At 40.3% G+C, this 20,594-nt stretch overlaps 1 protein-coding gene across 4 annotated transcripts in view; it reads left to right on the top strand.

The window, feature by feature from the left end:
• LOC124788313 (AP-5 complex subunit zeta-1-like) overlaps nt 1–20,594 on the top strand; it is a 158,491-nt gene that overhangs the window by 18,460 nt on the left and 119,437 nt on the right. For all 4 annotated transcript variants that reach the window (XM_047255551.1, XM_047255548.1, XM_047255549.1 and 1 more), the window contains 2 exons: nt 2,126–2,385; nt 17,500–17,684. In XM_047255551.1, coding sequence (XP_047111507.1) covers nt 2,126–2,385; nt 17,500–17,684 — 445 coding nt within the window. The remainder of the gene's footprint in view (nt 1–2,125; nt 2,386–17,499; nt 17,685–20,594) is intronic.

The raw sequence follows: 20,594 nt of genomic DNA on the forward strand, positions 1-20,594 counted from the left end.
TATAATTTTGAACAAAACAAATGTGACTGGTCATTTTGACCCCTTCACAGCTCTAGTGGTAATACTGGTTTTCTAGCAATAAGGCCTGTTGGGATTTATGCAGAGATTGCCCTGGACCAGGAAAAGGAAGTATATTTTGTGGTTACCATGTCATGTTATAATACGGGAAAATGAGGAAGCTGATTAGCAGCTAAGGAAGCTTGTCATCCCTTTGTGAGCCATTTCATCACTTTTGAATGGGAAGGTCATAAGCCTTTGGAAAGAATAGTGACTAGAAGTGCGACCCCGATCCAGGTCTTTTACCCCCCGCTCCCCCGACCCACGGGATTGTACTCTTGCAGCAATAGAACCCATCAGTGTATGTAGCATTTCAATACTCTCTGTTTTAACTGTTTATATTCTGATGAGAGGTCAGCTGTTAATTTTAAGTGGGGACCTGCACGGGATGAATGCGGTAAGAATTTAAAAATTTTGTGAATTATCCCGATTCCAGCCAGAACTCTCACATTGGAGGTATTAGTGTGTTGCAAAATAGTTGGTTCATTCATTTTTAGTTGATTAATCAGCCAGCCATATATATTATCTGCAGTGGTATTTAAATATCGTCTTCATGAAGCTCTGTATTTTAATAATTATTTTAAATAATTTGTGTGTGTGTGTGTGTGTGTGTGTGTGTGTGTGTGTGTGTGTGTGTGAGAGAGAGAGAGAGAGAGAGAGAGAGAGAGAGAGAGAGAGAGAGCGCGCGCTTTAACAGTCACAGTGGTTTAGGTTTCATGTTGGCCTTTTATTATTATGTTGCTGAGTAAGATAGCTTGTGTAGTTAATCCTCATCAGAAATACTTAAGAAATAGAGGTCATAAGCTGTATGAAAGCACAAATTTGTGGTAGTGAGCATATCTGAGAAAATATGTACCTTCTGCATAAACAAGAGTTTGGAGAGACTAACTAGGAATACTATGGTGGCAATGTAATAAGAAACTTCCTCCTCAGATATCTTTCCATCATCTGGGAATCAGCCATTTAAAACATGAAAGACTGGTGACCTTCCCATTACTGTGAAACTTGAGCTTCTATGAGATGATGGGCACTCGACAACTAATGACACAGTTGGTTTAAAAAAACAGTGTGCATAAGATAATGAAAATCATTAATTCTGCAGGATAAAAGACAGGGGCCTTTATAATTATATTCAATTTGTTGGTTCATCCCAGCTTATAAAGGTTGGATTCATCCACCTTAAATTCTGTCATTTTCAATCCAATGAAGAGTCGTATAAATCAAAAGTATTGAGATACCACACTATGTGAAGAACAGACAGCATTTGTAAATTAAGTTTTGTGGTACCAGCACATAAGCAAGACAAAATAATCCTATGATGTAGATATTGCCTAGTTGTCCTGGGGAGGGACTGTTAATTTATGTTACAAGGGATGAAGGAACACAAATCATATGCCAAGACTAGAAAAACTTGCAAATTAATGCAGCCTACTACTTTTACCACATCTCTAGGTGCAGCCCTGGGGCAACCTACCCCAAAACGTTTACCTCAGATCAGGTTTCAGCATCTGATGGTGGACAGCACTGTCAAAAGGTTAAAATTCCTGTGATAATGGGTGTGGGTGGTGTACATTTCTTAGGTTAAAATGTAAATGAGATTTAGAGGCATCTAGTATCAAATATGAAAGAAAATTGATTGAATAAGGTTATCTTGATACACCAGAATATTAAATAATTAAAAACAAGTTTAAAAAATATATACTTGAGGACTGTGGTTGCCAAAAAGAACATATTTAGCTATTGAAGTTTATCAGACACTACTAGGAAGTATTCAGATCATTCAACATTAAAACTTGGGTAATTATGGCCTTACTTGCCTCACAGCAGAAAACAAATTGTAACCTGTGGAGATTTGAAATTCTGTTTATTAATAAAAATGCAAAGCATGCAGTTCATCTAAACCATGGTCACTTTACTTTGATATCTCTCTCTCTCTCTCTCTCTCTCTCTCTCTCTCTCTCTCTAATGAGATTCCTTTGTTTATTGTAGTTAATGCATATTTGTCTTCTTTTCCATTAATAATGCAGCATTTCACTAATAGCATATTTCTCCTTTCTGATTCAAACAGATTGCTAAAGGAAGAAAGTATAAATGACCAAGAACGAGGGAAGCTTGCATATTTCATTTGTCAAGCTGTGTCAAGTTATCCATCATTACTTTCGGTGAGCCAGGTTGCGAGCTTATGCCAAGATATAAACAAATGGCTTCAGATAGACCATTCAGCATCGGCTGTGTTACCCACACAATCAAATCTTCGGACACAGAACCTGAATGCTTTTGAGGTGGATGGGACACCTGCTGGAGGGCTGCAAACAATACTCACACTAGGTACTGGAAACAGGTGCTGCACCCCTTGTTATACATTTATTGTTTATCTTGTAAAAACAGAAAATTTTCTGCAGGTGATGGTTGAAGTAATCACTGTAGCAAATATATCACATTTGAGGAAGTGGAGAAAATGGTCAATATATTGCAGTGAAATGAAGCGGCTGGGGTGGATGAAATTAAGTCGGAACTCATCAAATACAGTGGAATGTCAGGTCTTAAATGGTTACACAGGATAATTGAAATGGCGTTGGAGTCGGGACAGATTCCATTAGACTGGACGAAAGCAGTAATCACACCAATCTTTAAACATGGAAACAGAAAAGATTGTAACAACTACAGAGGTATCTCTTTAATCAGCGTTGTGGGTAAAATCTTCTCAGGTATTGTTGAAAGAAAAGTGCGAGTATTAGTTGAGGACAAATTGGATGAAAATCAGTGTGGGTTTAGGCCTCTTAGAGGTTGTCAGGACCAGATCTTTAGCTTACGGCAAATAATGGAGAAGTGTTACGAGTGGAACGGGGAGTTGTATCTATGCTTTATAGATCTAGAAAAGGCATATGACCGGGTTCCTAGAAGGAAGTTATTGTCTGTTCTACGAGATTATGGAATAGGAGGCAAACTTTTGCAAGCAATTAAAGGTCTTTACATAGATAGTCAGGCAGCAGTTAGAGTTGACGGTAAATTGAGTTCATGGTTCAGAGTAGTTTCAGGGGTAAGACAAGGCTGCAACCTGTCTCCACTGTTGTTCATATTATTTATGGATCGTGTGTTGAAAACAATAAACTGGCTGGGTGAGATTAAGATATGTGAACACAAAATAAGCAGTCTCGCATTTGCAGATGACTTAGTTGTGATTGAAAGTTTGCAAAGTAATGTTTCAGAGATAGATCAGAAATGTAAGGACTATGGTATGAAGATTAACATCTCCAAAACGAAAGTAATGGCAGTGGGAAAGAGATATAAACGGACTGAGTGCCAAATAGGAGGAACAAAGTTAGAACAGGTGGACGGTTTCAAGTACTTAGGATGCATATTCTCACAGGATGGCAACATAGTGAAAGAACTGGAAGCGAGGTGTAGCAAAGCTAATGCAGTGAGCGCTCAGCTACGATATACTCTCTTCTGCAAGAAGGAAATCAGTACCAAGACTAAGTTATCTGTGTACCATTCAATCTTTCGACCAACTTTGTTGTATGGGAGCGAAAGCTGGGTGGATTCAGGTTACCTTATCAATTAGGTTGAGGTTACAGATATGAAAGTAGCTAGGATTATTGCAGGTACTAGTAGATGGGAACAATGACAGGAGGGTGTCCACAATGAGGAAATCAAAGAAAAACTGGGAATGAACTCTATAGATGTAGCAGTCAGGGCGAACAGGCTTAGATGGTGGGGTCATGTTACACGCATGGGAGAAGCAAGGTTACCCAAGAGACTCATGGGTTCAGCAGTAGAGGGTAGGAGGAGTCGGGGTAGACCAAGGAGAAGATACCTGGATTCGGTTAAGAATGATTTTGAAGTAATAGGCTTAACATCAGAAGAGGCATCAATGTTAGCACCGAATAGGGGATCATGGAGGAATTTTATAAGGGGGACTATGCTCCAGACTGAACGCTGAAAGGCATAATCAGTCTTAAATGATGATGATGATGATACCAGTATTGCTGGCCCTTGTTTTGATCACAACAAATGTAGATTCTTCCTAAACGTTGGTCAGGAGCCTGAAGATAGTGTAATAAAATGCAGAAACTGTTTGCCAAATAAAATAAGGTTGGAAATATTATGGCTGAAAAGTTTTAATTTGACATCCTCTATTGAACAGCCATGTCATGCAACCGTCTCTATAAAGATGGACATACAGAGAAAATTAATCATCTGAATCTCATCTCATGCCCCATGTGGATTCTTCTTAACTGGATTTGTAGCTGAATCCTGCCTGTTCCTCCCAATTTTTTTTCTGTATCACCCATTTCCTTCCTCTGCTCTTGCTCTAAAAAATGAATACTTACTTCACTTTTGTTCCTCTATTGGTTGTACTGATATCAGCTTCTATTGGAGAAAGTAACTGCAACCATATCTTCATAGAAATTTAACTATATGTGTTTGCTTAACAAGAGTCATATGTTTGTGGCAATGCATTATGTATGGTGGTGGGCCTAGAAGATGAGTAAATACACATGAAATGCATTTCTTCAGGTAAATAGTGTAATAGAATAAGTCAGCAGAAAAATTTATGATCATATTCTGCAAAATATATCAGAATAATAGTTAGCAGACTATAAAGTGTTAATGGCTTTGCTAAAGTGGTAACACCAGTTCCAGTCAGGTCACTGAAGTTAAGCACTGTCAGGTATGCCAGGCACTGTTGGTGCACTCAGCCCTTGAGCACTGTTGGCAAGCATGGTACTCTCAGCCCTTGTCAGGCCATTGAGGAAGTATCAGCTGCAGTCATGAAAGCTGACAACAGATGGAAGAGAGGTGTGCTGACCACATGCCCCTTCATGTCCATATCCAGTGTTGCCCATAAGCTAAAAATGGCGTGGTTCGTCAGCACCATTGGGCCTTCTGAGACCTGTTTGGTTGAAGAATTTGAGAGACTGCAAAGTAATGTGGAGAATCACGAACAATATAAACAGTGATGACTTTATACTTGTTTATTCATTCACACATCATATTCCATAAATCTAACCACGAAGGAGAGCCTCTAGAACTTAATAATGAGTCTAGTTATCCTCTTCAGTTCTGCTGGTAGAAAAATATATTGATCCATCTAATATTTCTGTTACATGTAATTGACGACACAGAGCAGTGAAACTTGTTACAGTAGGTAATGACGCCTTGCAAAAGGTGAGCAAAGTATTGGTGCATGTATCTTCATTGTTGCACGAGTTTTGTATGCAAATAAGTGTCACCAGTTCCGTGTGTCGTATACAATACATGGGAAGTGAAGGGGTTATACATTAGGAGACAGAAGCAGTGATTGCAGGCTAGATTACTTCTGTAATCTACACACTCAGGTAATTTTGAGTATTACTAAGAGATTACTTTTTATGTGTTGTTGTTCAAAATGTGGCATATTTTGGCAGAAAAATGGGTACTTTGAAAATAGCTGTTGTTTTCCCTGTTACACTCTGCAGCTGCATTTTTAATCTACAGTTTCATACTAAACATTTATGTGATTTTACTGATTTTAGGAGTGCTATCAGCCTCTTTATCGGAAAAGTTAAAAGCTGTTTCCTATGAAACTTAGTGTTAACAGGAATTTACATAGCTGAGTCCCAGTTTTCTGCAAATTGTAAGGGATGTGGTTACTCGTCTGTATATTTTTTAGTATCTAGTGATTTGCAGTTTATGACCATATGGCTTCTAATACTCTAGTGGTTTCAGTTCACTGAGACTGCAGATGTGTGTGCAAGTTACGTTTGCGTGAGTGTGTGTGTGTGCATGTGTATGTGTGTGTGTGTCTACTGCTGACAAAGGCCTTAATGGCCGAATGCTATAATTGTGTGAATCTTTTTGTTGTGCCTATCGTGACTGAGCATCTCTGCTCTATGGTGAGTAGCAACTTTCCTTCTCTGGTATTGTTACATTCCATCCTGGATTTTCCATTGTTTGATTTTTGCAAGGATTTCAGTTATTGGTGTGATATAATATTGTTCCTGTAGAGCAGAGAAAGACTTAAGTTGAAGCAAGGGACCTGAAGTAGACAACATTACCTCATAACTCTTTAAGATCCTTTGGAGAAAGAACCCTTGAGATGGATGGTCACATGATATTGTTTTTCCTCAGTTTTGTTCACTTGAGTAATGCATTGAAACTTGGTAGTTTGCTTCATGTTTTTTCCTGTCTCATCCTTCCAAAATCTCTTCATGAATTCAGTATGTTTTTTCTTCTGTTCTTGTGACCATTGCTTCTTCATGAATCTGCACTTTATTACATGTGTTCCAAGGACTGGGTGATTTATTGCTTTTTCTCTGGATGTTCATATTCTGTAAATCTTCTCTAGTTTCTTCTAATCAATTGATTTTAACCTCCTTTGAATTAATAATTATGAGGAGCTTTTGGTGAGTCTTTTGTTGTCTGTTATATAAATGTGGCCATAGAATTTCAGATGTTTCTTCCACAGGGTGTTAATGAACTTGTTCATTAGTGTGCAGAGGTCAGATGTTGTCTTCATTAAAATGCCATTTTCTTGTGTGAGGCCATATATTTTCCTAAGAATTTTCTGCTCCTTGTTTACAATTTCTGCAACTTTAGAATACTCTCCAGGAGCTTGGTCCCTGATGTATGTAGTGCTTCCATTAAAAGAACTGTCTTCTAATTTTAAGGAAGGAAAGAAGATTAGAAATTAATGTTCCATGTTGGGTAATGTTGAGATTACTTTTTTTGCTCTCATGGCCCTGTGGGATTCTGAATGCCTTTCAACATTTGGTGGCTCTATCTAAGATTGTACTGCTGTACAACCATATAACCATATGATCTTTCCAGGGTATTTTTAACATTGTACCACATTCCATCTGTAATTGAACTTTTCAGCTGTGTTCATTCAAATTTGCCCTGTAATGGTTTTTCTTGTCAGATATCTGGAGGCTTGCCTTTGATACTATATTTTGTTGTTTTTTCTAAGGCATATTTATTTTCTGATGTAGTCTTGTCAAAACAGTCTGTCTGACAGCAGAGTCATAGGCCTTCCTAAAGCCCACAAACGTGAGAATTGTGCTGGTACATTGGCAGGTCTGTACTATCATCTTCAGGGTCCATTCAGGTGATCTTTCTGTTTAGGAGGTCATTAGATGGAATTTTATATATCAGCAAATAAGATAAGGCTCAGTAATTGTTTGGGTTTGCCAAGTCACATTTCTTATGCTGTTGATGTGTCAGTGCACATTTCCAGCTCTGTGGAATTGTTCTGATTTCTCAGATCTCTTTTAAATGTTCTGTTTTAAATGTTTACCATTACTGTGCAGCTCTCTTTAGTGTTTTTCTCTAAGGTTCCACTTTCTCAGCCAATGGTTTTGCCGCAGTGGTAACACCGGTTCCTGTCAGATCACTAAAGTTAAGCACTGTCGAGCTGGGCTAGCACTTTGATGGGTGATCATCCGGTCTGCCAAGCACTGTTGGCAACTGGGGTGCACTCGTTTGAGGAAGATTTGTTCTATTCCAGTCTGTTTCTGTCATAAGCTCATTCTTCTTTGGGGATTATTTTGGAGTTTATTTTCATTGTTTCAGGAAAGACTCCTATCTTTTAGTACAGATTGTGCCCTACCACCTGTATTTGTGATTTCTTGGAGGTTGTTCTACTTTAACAGCTGATGTTTGTAGTGTGTTGCATTGGCTTGGTGAGTTTTTGGAGCTTGTTAACATATGTCCTGCAACAGAATATTGATATTCTTGAAAACTCTTGCTTTTAGATGTAGATCTCCTGTGCTGGAATTTTACTTTATCCAAATTAAGTAATGGTCTTTGTCAAAAACAACCTTTCTGCACTTTTGACATTTTAAGTTTCAGACATATTTTTTCTGGAGACTGCAACAATAGGGAATTCCACTAGCAAAGGATTTGATGTGACTTCTGTAATTTTCCCGGCGTATTTCTTCTTCCAGTAATTTTCGGGTTTGCAGTCGGATTCCATCAACATTCTGCCATCATGGCATGGGTGCATTTTCCGCCATGCACTATGCAGTGTCACTTTATGCATCGACGATGACAATAGACTTCAAAAGAAGGATTTTACAGGAATCTTAGAGACACTCAATTTTTATCCATCTTCCAGTGTGCTGGCTGTGAAGGCCTACTAGCAATTTGTTTCTTTTCTCTCTGCCCAGTTGCACATAACACTCACCCAATAAGATCTTGATGCAATGTTCTTGGATCTTGGCGGTTATCTCCTCTGAGAGATACCAGGAGGCTTCAATTTTCTAAGGATTTTTCTTGTTATCTTTATTTAAGGGCGCATGAGTGTTGATCACTGCCTATGCTTTGTTGCTTGTTCATTAATTACAGAGATTCTTTCTGTTGAAGAGTTAAAGTGAAGTACTGAATTTCTTATTGCAAGAACTCCCTCTGTACTGTTAAATGGTTGGTGTAAGCTTACATGTCCTGTAGTTTTCTAAATTAAAATTGATTTCGTCCTTGAAATGTATACCCTGTTACAATTTGGAATTTGTGCAAAATATTTGCAAACTGTTGCAGGGTGTATACACCTTCAACAACTGAGAAATCCAGGTGAAAACTGGGAATTTTTTCATCGTGGGAAAAACATGGGAATTTTTAGAATTCCAGGAATTTCCCAGAATTTCAAGAATTTCCTCCTGTGGGTCCGGGGGTAAGAATAGGCCCGAGGTATTCCTGCCTGTTGTAAGGGGGTGACTAAAAGGAGTTTCACACTTTTTGGCCTTTATGTGATGGTCCCTTGTAGGGTTTGACCTCCATTCCTCAAAATTTTCCTTAAGAGTGAGTCAGTTGAGAAAGGGTGCCTTACATGGTGCATTGTGTCCATCGTGCATTGAGATCTTTAGCCACTTTCTCGTTGTCACATTTCAGTCCCGCTCATTCTCCATCTCTTGTGTGAGGACACCTTCCTGGGTGCATTTTCCACCATGCACTATGCAGTGTCACTTTCTGTGTCAACGATGACCATAGACTTCTTTGCACCTGTTATCCAGCACAGTAGCCGGTCCTTTGTGGTGGGGCCACCATATACTCTGTTGGTTATAGCCCCCTGGTGCCTCCGCCATTAACTCCCCACTTATGACAAGGGGTAGATGCCCATCCCCCATGGGCATCAGAACTCTCAGCAATGGCCATCCTGCCAGGTGGCCTTTGCTGCAGCTGGGTGGCACCTGTGAGGAGGGCCCCTGGTCGGAGTGGGTGGCATCAGGGCGGATGACACGCGATGAAGCATAGTCCATCATCTCTTGCTGGTGTTGAAACACCAGCAGTCTCTAATTGTTTATGAGCTCAATTCAACTCACTGAAGTATGACCCCAAATCGTTCCCCTCCCTGGCCACACCATGGGAGGAATGTCAGGCTAAGGATGGCAGTGGATCTTATTCGCCATGGTACCCTGCATGTTTGAGAGCTGATGGGGAATCTTGCATGATGATGAAGCCTCAGTTTTTTGTTGAGCATTTAGAGGACAAGCTTGGGGAGGTGGAGGGTTTGTCCAAAATGAGATCTGGGTCAGTCTTGATCAAAACAGCATCCTCTGCCCAGTCACTGACGTTACTCACTTATGACAAGCTGGGGGATGTTTTTGCAATCATCATGCCCACTAAGGGCTTAAATATGGTCCAGGGTATCATATTTCACAGGGACCTTCTTTTGCAGTCTGACGATGAGCTGCAAGGGCGCTGATGACCTCGATGTTGAGCGCCCATAAGCCCCAAAACACACACACACACACACACACACACACACACACACACACACACGATAAGCTGCACGCCCATTTAGAGCGATGAGGTGTACATTTTGTCCAGCGTGTCCACTGGGGTCCAAGGGATAATCAGTTTGCCACCAGTGCCTTCATCTTGGCCTTCGAGGATGACACATTGCCCAAGAAGGTCAAGGTGATGGTCTACCGCTGTGATGTAAAGCCCTATATCCCTCCCTCGATGCGGTGCTTTAAGTGCTGGAAGTTCGGCCATATGTCTTCTCGCTGTACTTCCAGCATCACATGTCGAGATTGTGGATGCTTATCATATCCCAATACTCCATGTGCCCTGCCTCCCACCTGTGTCAGCTGCAACATTCTCCTTTCTCGCTAGACTGCAGGATTCACCAGAAAGAAAGGAAAATCATGGAGTACAAGACCCTGGACCGACTGACCTACACTGAGGCTAAGAGAAAATTTGAACGTCTGCATCCTGTATGTATGATATTGTCTTACGCCACTGCTACAACAGTTCTGTCACCTTCAGCTCTGCCAACCCTTGTCACTTCTCAGAGCCGGAATACTACACCTCCTCCCTTGATGGTGGAGGGCATTTACCTTCCTGTTGCGCCCGCACCACATACTTCAGGATCAACACTCCCCCTCCCCCCCCCCCCCCCCAACCATCAATGACATCCATCCCCACTTCTAAGCCAGAGAAGCCTTCTTTGGCTTCTCTTGCTAGGAAGGGGTCCCTTGAGTCACTCCCTTCCCAGGTTTCTGCTAGTGGAAAAGATGACACCCACCAGTGGCTGAAGAGCTCAAAAGCAGCTGGCCATAGGGCTTCATGCTCATCCTCAGTCCCAGAGACTGAGCCAGTGAAGTCCTCCCAGCCAGGGAAATCCAAGGAGCAGTGAGAGAAATCCAAAAAGAAGACCCCCAAGACCAAGGAAATTGTGATGGCACACACGCCATCACTACCTACAAGCTCTGCACCTGAGGATGGGGTGGAGATTCTGGCATCCGCTGAGGACCTAGATCTCACCAGACCCTCAGACACAATGGATGTAGACTGCTCAGGCAAAAAGTCGGTGGCAGCAGGTGATACTGAGGCGTAAACTGCCTCATTGAATGTTCCATGCCTTCCCAGCCTCACGATGGCATCATCCTCCAGTGGAATTGCAGCAATTTTTTCCGCTGCCTGGCTGTGCTACGGCACTGTTAAGCTTTACACCTGTTATCTGCATTGCTCTCCAGGAAACCTGGTTCCCGGCAATGCAGACCCATGCCCTCCATGGCTATCAGGGATATTGCAGGAACCGTAGCGACTATGATTGAGTGTCAGGTGGAGTTTGTGTTTATGTTGTAAACTCAGTATGTAGTGACACTGTGCCACTTTAAACCCCTCTTGAAGATGTGGCTGTCAGGATAAGGAAGACACATGAAATAACTGTCTGCAATGTATATATTTTTCCAGATGGTGCAGTGCCCCTGAATGTATTAGCTGCATTGATTGATCAACTCCCTAAACCTTTCCTACTTTTGGGAGATTTTAATGCTCATAACCCCTTGTGGGGTAGCACAGTTCTTACTGGCTGAGGCAGAGATGTCAAAACTTTACTGTCTCAGTTTTACCTCTGCCTCTTAAATACTGAGGCCGCCACACATTTCATTGTGGCTCATGATAGTTACTCGGCCATTGATATATCAATTTGCAGCCCAGGACTTCTCCCATCTATCCACTGGAGAGCACATGAAGACCTGTGCGGTAGTGACCACCTCCCCATCTTCCTGTCACTGCCCTGGCATCAGGCCCATGGATGCCTGCTCAGATGGGTTTTAAACTAGGTGGACTGGGAAACTACCACCTGTGCTGTCACTATTGAATATCCCGCACACGGTAACATTGATGTGTGGTTGAGCAGGTGGCTACAACAATTGTTTCTGCGGCACAAAATGCTATCCCTCACTCTTTAGGGTGCCCCCAGCATAAGGCAGTCCCTTGGTGGTCTCCAGAAGTTGCTGAATAAATTAAGGAGTGTCGGCGAGCTCCACAGCGGCAAAGGCAGCACACTTCCCTGGACTGGAGCACCTCATAGCCTTTCAACGGCTCCATGCCTGCATTCGCCAACTTATCAGATGACGGAAGCAGGAGTGTTGGGAGAGATACGTCTCAACCACTGGGTGCCATACCTCACCTTCCCAAGTCTGGGAAAAGGTCAAACATATTTTTGGGTACCAGACCCCAACAGGTGTTTCCGGTGTTGCCATAAGTGGTTTGTTATCTACCAATGCAAACACGATTGCCGAGCACTTTGCTCGAGTGTCTGCGTCAGAGAATTATCACCCCAGCCTTTCGCACTCTCAGACGGTGGCTGGAAGCAAAAGTCATCTCATTCACTGCACGCCACAGTGAGTCCTATAACGCCCTATTTACAGAGTGGTAACTCCTCAATGCCCTTGCGCATTGCCACAACACAGCTCCTGGGCCTGATTGGATCCAGAGCCAGATGATTAAACATCTCTCATCTGACTACAAGCGGCATATCCTCATCATCTTCAACCAGACCTGGTGTGATAGTGTCTTTCCATCGCAGTGGCGGGAGAGCACCATCATTCTGGTGCTCAAACCCAGTAGAAACCCACTTGATGTGTATAGCTATCAGCCCATCAGCCTCACCAACGTTCTTTGTAAGTTGCTGGAAGGTATGGTGTGTCGGCAGTTGGGATTGGTCCTGGAGTCATGTGGCCTACTGGCTCCATGTCAGGGCGGCTTCCACCAGGGTCACTCTACCACTGATAATCTTGTGTCCCTTGAGTCTGCCATCCAAACAGCCTTTTCCAGATGCCAACACCTGGTTGCTGTCTTTTTATGACTTACGTAAAGCTTACGACACGACCTGGGGACATCATATCCTTGTCACATTGTATGAGTGGGGTCTCTGGGACACGCTCCTGATTTTTATCCAAAACTTCCTGTCACTCCGTACTTTCCATGTCCAAATTAATGCCTCCCATTGTTCTACATCTACATAAATACTCCGCAATCCACCATACGGTGCGTGGTGGAGGGTACCTCGTACCACAACTAGCATCTTCTCTCCCTGTTCCACTCCCAAACAGAACGAGGGAAAAATGACTGCCTATATGCCTCTGTACGAGCCCTTATCTCTCTTATCTTATCCTTGTGGTCTTTCCGCGAAATGTAAGTTGGCGGCAGTAAAATTATACTGCTGTCGGCCTCAAATGCTGGTTCTCTAAATTTCCTCAGTAGTGATTCATGAAAAGAATGCCTCCTTTCCTCTAGAGACTCCCACCCGAGTTCCTGAAGCATTTCCGTAACACTCGTGTGATGATCAAACCTACCAGTAACAAATCTAGCAGCCCGCCTCTGAATTTCTTCTATGTCCTCCCTCAATCCGACCTGATAGGGATCCCAAATGCTCGAGCAGTACTCAAGAATAGGTCGCACCAGTGTTCTATAAGCGGTCTCCTTTACAGATGTGTCAAGCGCTACACTACTAATTGAGTATTCAAACATTACAGGATTCTTTTTCCTATTCATCTGCATTAATTTACATTTATCTATATTTAGAGTTAGCTGCGATTCTTTACACCAATCACAAATCCTGTCCAAGTCATCTTGTATCCTCCTGCAGTCACTCAACGACGACACCTTCCCGTACACCACAGTGTCATTAGCAAACAGCTGCACATTGCTATCCACCCTAACCAAAAGATCATTTATGTAGATAGAAAACAACAACAGACCTACCACACTTCTCCGAGGCACTCCAGATGATACCCTCACCTCCGATGAACACTCACCATCGAGGACAACATCCATCCATATCCAGGAGAATGGAGTCCCATAGGGCTCAGTCTTGAGCGTATCTCTATTTTTAGTGGCCATTAATGGCTTAGCAGCAGCTATAGGGCCATCCATCTCACCCTCTCTGTGTGCAGACGACTTCTGCCTTTCCTTCGTTTTTGTGGATTTTCCTTTCTTTCCGTTTTGTGTTATCTGTCTCGTCTGTTTTATTCTCACACTTGTCGCATTGTTTTATTAGGAACAAGGGACTGATGGCCTCGTAGTTTGGTCCCTTCTCTCCCCTTTTAAACCAACCATCCAACCAGGAATTTTTCATTGTTTTGGTTTTCAGTTAAATTTTTGTAATCTTTGGAGGTAAGAACTAATACACTAACAAAGAATCTTATTTTAGCCTGCTACTGCAGAACAAAACTGCACCAATAATGCACAAATGCGAGAATAACACCAAAATAAAACTTTAGTTGCAAAGAGAATGCATCATTTACAACAACATAACACAGTTCACACACAAGTGCCTGCCAACAGCAAAATGTGTCAAAGGCTTTGGCACAGTTGTTTAAATTAGGCTTGTTTGAACAATTGCCAGTGGGCTCTTGCACACATGCGAAGCAGAAGTCGCATATGAGCAGCACCTTCTCCCGCTTCTCGCTGCAAAGTGTGGCTGTTGCTGTATAAGTAGTAACCGCAAGCAGGCAGATGCTTCTGGGTAAAATTATTCTGGTGCGCCCAAACTCAGATTTGCACATGCACAGAGCAGTCAAGAGTTGCAGTGGGGGGTAGTCTCTACGTGACCCATGTTTACATTTTTGATTTTACTGTTCTGACTTCCTTTACAGCTCTCAAGTCAATTGAAAACAGAATGGATTTCTATCAAATGAATACATTCACGAAATTGCAGAAAAGTAAAATATGTTATTAATTTCTGTTTTCTGATTTTTTTTTTCTATGCATTATTGGCACACCAACATTATTCATCTTACACAACAATGAAGTTATTTTTGTTGGTTTGTGAAAGAAATTTGGCTTTTATTTACCCTTTCCACAGAGGAAGTCAACTGAAATGAAGTGTTTCATTCTAAACTATTGACTATTTTCGACTGTTCACTGAATTTTAATTACATGCTTTCATCTTCTTGTATGTATCACATTACGCCATAATAAAGAACCAACCATGAGATGAGATACAAAAATTTGGCTTCCCAAAAACCACACTGAAAAGCTTAAGCAGAATTTTACATATCTTCCTTCTGCCAAACACAATATTTTTCAATCATAAGATATGTTTCAACATTTGTCTGCTGCTCCTCTAGGCACAAAATTATTTCTTAATTTGTGTTGTTCACATCTTAAGTTTGCAGAATGCCATTCTTCAGTAAGTTATAGAGTGGCAGCACACCATGTTTTATCATTGTAACTGCCCACAAGGCTTTGTATTTTCTTCTGGAATATGATATAAACTGCCAGATGTACAGTTTCTTGGCTTCCCAAATAACTTTGTTAATTTTTTTATACAGTTTGAAAAAGTCATGAAAATTCTTATTCTTCTTAGTTCTGCTGTATACAAACAACGTCCCCCCCCCCCCCCCCTCCCAAAGAAATTTGTATTCCTTCTTACCAGGTTTTTGCAGTGTTGTGTGAATTTAAACTTGATTGGAAATGCTGCATAACAGTATTGCAGTGTACAAATAAAAAAAAGTCACCACATAGAAAAATATTAGAGTCCTTTGAGTTGTAGAATCTAGTTTTGAAATTAATCTTGTTATGTGTGAGAATGTGCAGTGAATTTCTCAAATCACAGAGCATTTGATTTTCATTTAAAACTTAACACTTTGAGGACCAACCACTTAGAAAAATTTGGGCCCAGAAGACCAGACATTTATGTAATTATTTAAAATTTTAGTACCACATTTGTGTTTGATATATCTTAAAGGGCAACACATGCAAAAAAAGAGTAATATTATATGTGAAAACATAGCTTTTCTTGTTGCCAAACTATATGTATATGTATATTAAACTAACATAATGTGGTTGCTCCCCCCCTCTCCCGCTCCCTCCCCTTACACTTTTGTAATACAAAAATATGCAGTGTACATGTTGCTGTGCATCAAAGATCTTTCCAAAATGTGTGTGTGGGTTTTTTTTTTCTCTGAGTTTCGTTTCTTAAAGTGCCGGGAAATTTTACACCGGTGTATAAAATGTGCGTCATTGAAAGGTCTGGTAAGTTTTAGAATTCCGAGGAAATGTATACTGTCATGTAACATGGAGAATATGTATTTTCACATGGAAAATGTGTATATTAATCTGGAAAAATGTATATTTTCACCCAGGAGAAAGTGTATTTTTAACTGTCAAATCCGAGGAAAATCCTGAACCCTTTTTTTTCCTTGTCTGCATATGCCCCCTGTGTTAAAGCTTGCCAGTTTTCAGTAGCTTGTTGATGTTAAGTGCCCCCCAATGTTCTTGTTCTATGGAAGAAAAGATTTTAAGAAGCTCTGATCCTTGTCCGCATGACATTCCTGGCCTGTCAGACTTTGATGATCTGGAGAAACCATACTGCATTTGCCCCAGAGTCAAGGATAGTTCTTGTGCAAGCATGCATTCCATCACACCAGTGGTGCAAGTTGAAAGTTTGTGCAAGGGCGATCATCTGGCATGATGACGTAATTAAAACTAGATTGCTGAAATCAAGCTGGCCAACTACTTTCTTACACTTCCTTTGTGCACCACCTGTTCTCCTTTTTATAGTCTTGGGCTTGACAACAGCTGCTGCTGAGGTACTCAATCTAAAGTGTAACTTCTAAAGACAGTGTAATAATACTCATACTATTATCATCGTTAACATGGGAATAATAAGAAAATTTTAATGGGTTAGCAAAGTAATGTTATGTTTGTCAAATACCAAATAAGCCAATCACTGTGAATGCACAAAATAGAAACAAAATGCAACAATACAGTTTTTGTAGCTGGAAATTACTTTGTGTGTATACCAGTTATCCATTTGAATGTACATTTTTTTGAGTTAGAGAATCCAAAATATATTGTGTGTTAATATATTAAAATGAAAAACATTTAGTGTAAATTACTATGAAATATTTTAAAAATATACTAAATATCAGAATATTAATTACAATTTTTGCTTAAATATTGAAAATGTACCAAAGAATTAAAACTCCAGGTAGGAATATGAACAGTGTAGGAAAATGCAGATTGCTACTTACCATAAAGAAGACTGCCAAGTTGCAGACAGGCACTATTAAAAGACAGTCACATATAGCTTTCGACCACAGCCTTTGTCAGCAAAACACACACACACACACACACACACACACACACACACACACACACACACACACACACACGAAGTATTCATTCTCTGATACAAATGCTTTTTGAACTATCATAAGAAAATGAACTGTACACAATAGAAGTAACATAAGTGTCAGAAATCCGGATCTGTAAAATGCATAGTAAAAACTGATGTAAGTCTGGACTAAGAAAACCGTGGCAAAATATTATCAGAAGAGACATTCTGTCAGATGTGCTCCTATGGATCCAGAGTTCATTATTTTATTTAATTAAGTGTGAGGTAATATAGGCTGGAAGGAGTAGTGTAAAATAAAAGTTGGGTTCAGCAATAAGGAATATTGGCTGTTATGACTGTTTTTAGTACAAGGCAAGAAAAAATGATAGAAGTAAATGAAATCAATAAAAAATTAACGATAAAAATAATTTTCATATTTCATAAATAAAGTATTTCTATCAAATTAAGAATATTTTTTACCAAATTTTTCTCAAGTTTTGAGTTTACACAGTTTTCTGGTTACATCTTTTTTTTTTTTTTTTTAATTTTAACTCACCTAAATAACTATTATACACAGTTATTGAAACTAAATTCATCATTTGTTTCAGATAACAGTGTGGACACAAATCGATCCATGAAGCTGTATGCATTTTCTCTGATAAGAGAACTGGCAGAATGCCACACATTGCTGCATCACCATTTGGCTGAAGCAGTTTTCACTCATTGTGATATACTATCAGAACAGTGCTTTCGAACTGCAGCTAAAGAACATGATGTCTTACTTCAGAAATCAGTGAGTGATTACATTATAATTACTGTTACATTATAATGTCTGTTACTATTAAGATGTGTTCAGTATTAAAATTTTATGCACCATATGGACTGACAGAATCTTGTGAAACAGACCAGGCCCATATTTTCATATATAATATGTTTCTTGTAAACAACTTTTTGGTTTCATATCAAACTGAAGCACTACCATACAGTCATCCGTCCTGAAGCCTTATATGCTTCAGAATGTTTAATACTCAATAGGAAGGGACTTACTTAAAAGCTTGAAATCCAGGAGAGAAAGATAATGAGGGAGATACTGGGGCCAGTCAAGGAAGGTGACAATTATAAAAGGCGACCCAACCGAGAGCTCTAAGAGTGCTGTGAAACAATCACAGATGTAGCTAGGAAAAAATTCTAGCATTTTATGGACAGTTTACAGGATGCATCGTGATAGATTGACCAACCAGCTCCTCTGTTACTGGCAAAAGAGGAAGACCAAGTCACTATAGTTGATGGAAGTGGAGAAAGATCTTCAGGAACTGGGAATAACAGAAGGAAACTTGAAGGATCGGACAATACTCATGAAGAAGCATAGACAAAAGAGGTTCCAGGATAGACTACCAAGAAAGAAGACTGGTGCCCTCTGGACACAGGAGAGGAAGGAACAACACAGCCAGAGGATGCATAACTACTGTGCAAATGTCAAAGCCCACTCCAAATGCAATAGTCGAGTGTCGTGGTCCTTAGTTGGCCTGTATGAAATAATAATAATAAGAAGAAGAAGAATACAAAAGTGTGAGGCTTATTTATAAAGTCAATGTATAGATGCTCCCCAGCAAGACAAATAAGTATAGTAGGAGAAGTTTCTGGACCTCATGATACATGCATTTCATATTTTAAATTTAAGAACATCACTTTAATGACAGTGGTATTGATCTCATTTTCAGCATGATCAAGAATAAGAAAAAAGAGAAAATTGTACTAACAAATCATTTGTTTCCGGATTCCTGTGAAAGACAGTGATGTAGGGAAAGACAATGATGTGGAAGTCAATCCTGTTCAAAATAAGGCTTATTTATTTAACTATTTTTAACGACTCTGTAACTCAGAATTTTATTCTAAATCAGTGGTAGTCAACCTGGTCCCTACTGCCCATTAGTGGGCATTCTAGCTTTCGCGGTAGGCAGTAGGTGTTTTAAAAAAATTTTTACATAAAGATGTTCCATCCCAACTATACTGACATTGACTTTTCTGGCTTTACTAAGCAGTAGAATGTCACATAATAGTCTTTCTCTAAAACTACAACAATAGTTTGGCAAGCAGACTGCTGTGTGTTATAGTATTGTGCCAAATACAATCATATAACAGTCCCACTGTTGTAACTATGTATGTGAGTGGCTCAAAGACTTCTTAAGTTGTAGAACCAAGTATGTTGTCATTGGCAGCGAGTGTTCATCGGGGACTAAGATACGATCAAGAGTGCCCCAGGAAAGTGTGATAGGACCATTATTATTCTGTGTATACATAAATGATCTGGCTGACAGGGTGGCCAGTAATCTGAGTTTGTTTGCTGGTGCTGTGGTGTACGGGATGGTGTCAAAGAGGAGTGACTGTGGGTTGATACAAAATGACTTGGACAAAATTTCTAGTTAGTGTGATGAATGGCAGCATAAACACAGAAAAATGTAAATTAATGCGGATGGGTAGGAAAAACAAACCTGCAATGTTTGTATACAGCATTAGTAGTGTCCTGCTTTACAGTCATGTTGGCTAAATATCTGGTCATAACATTGCAAAACTATGTGATATGGCAAATGTTTGAGGTTTGTGCGAGATAAGTGAATGACTGACTTTGGTTTATTGGCATATCTGTAAAGGGGGCGGCATACGAGACACTAGTGCAACAGATTCTTGAATATTGCTTGAGTGTTTCAGATCTGTACTAGGTCAGATTAAAGGGAGACACGAAAGCACTTCAGATGCAGGATTTTAGGTTTGTTACCATTAGGTTCAAATAACATGCTAGCGTTCAGAAACTTAAATAGAAATTTCTGGAGGGAAGACAACATTCTTTCAAGGAACATTATTGAGAAAATTCAGAGAACTGGCATTTGAGGCTGACTGCAGAATGACCCTACTGCCACCAACATACATTTTGAGCAAGGACCACAATGATAAGATACAAGAAAATAGGGATCATATCGAGGCATGTAGATAGTCATTTTTCCCTTGCTCTGTCTCCAAGTAGAACAAGATACGTAATAACTAATAGCAGTACAGGGTACCCATGCACCATATGGTGGCTTGCACAGTATGTATGTAGATGCAGCTAAAAAGTTATTTATTAGGGGAGTCCTCATGAATGTGAGCATCAAATTATTGGACATTAGTAGCAGTAAAAGGAGTCATTTCACAAAACATGGCATATGCAGAAAGAGGAGGCACAACCTGTGACCCCGGCAACAACATATCTGCCACTGTTTCCTGCATACAGTGATGCAGCAGAAGACTGGGACACTTGCAAAAGATGCCTGCAGCAACGTTTCGAGGCATTTGGGATAACAGACATAAACTTCTGCAAGGCCTTTTGTTTCTCATTTATTTAACCCTTGGATATCAGTTGTGTCAGTTTGCCCCTTATGAGGACCTTCAAGTGTTTCTTTATCAGAAGTGTGAGTTATTTTCTACCCATCACTGTAAACATACTCACATTATTGCTGCTCGTGTAGAGTTTAACTGCTGCCAGAAATGGTCAAAACAGTCTTACAGGACATGGGCAGCTGAACTATATGGTCTTAGCCATTATTGTCATTGGGTGACAAATGTTCATAAGGAATCCTGTGCTGATCAAATTGTTTGTACTGCAATTGCATGTTATGCTCCTGATGGAGAAGTTCGAGAGTGGGCTCTACAGTGTGAAAATCCTATG

This window comes from Schistocerca piceifrons, chromosome 3 (assembly GCF_021461385.2).
Source record: "Schistocerca piceifrons isolate TAMUIC-IGC-003096 chromosome 3, iqSchPice1.1, whole genome shotgun sequence".
Classification (NCBI taxonomy): Eukaryota; Metazoa; Arthropoda; class Insecta; order Orthoptera; family Acrididae; genus Schistocerca; species Schistocerca piceifrons.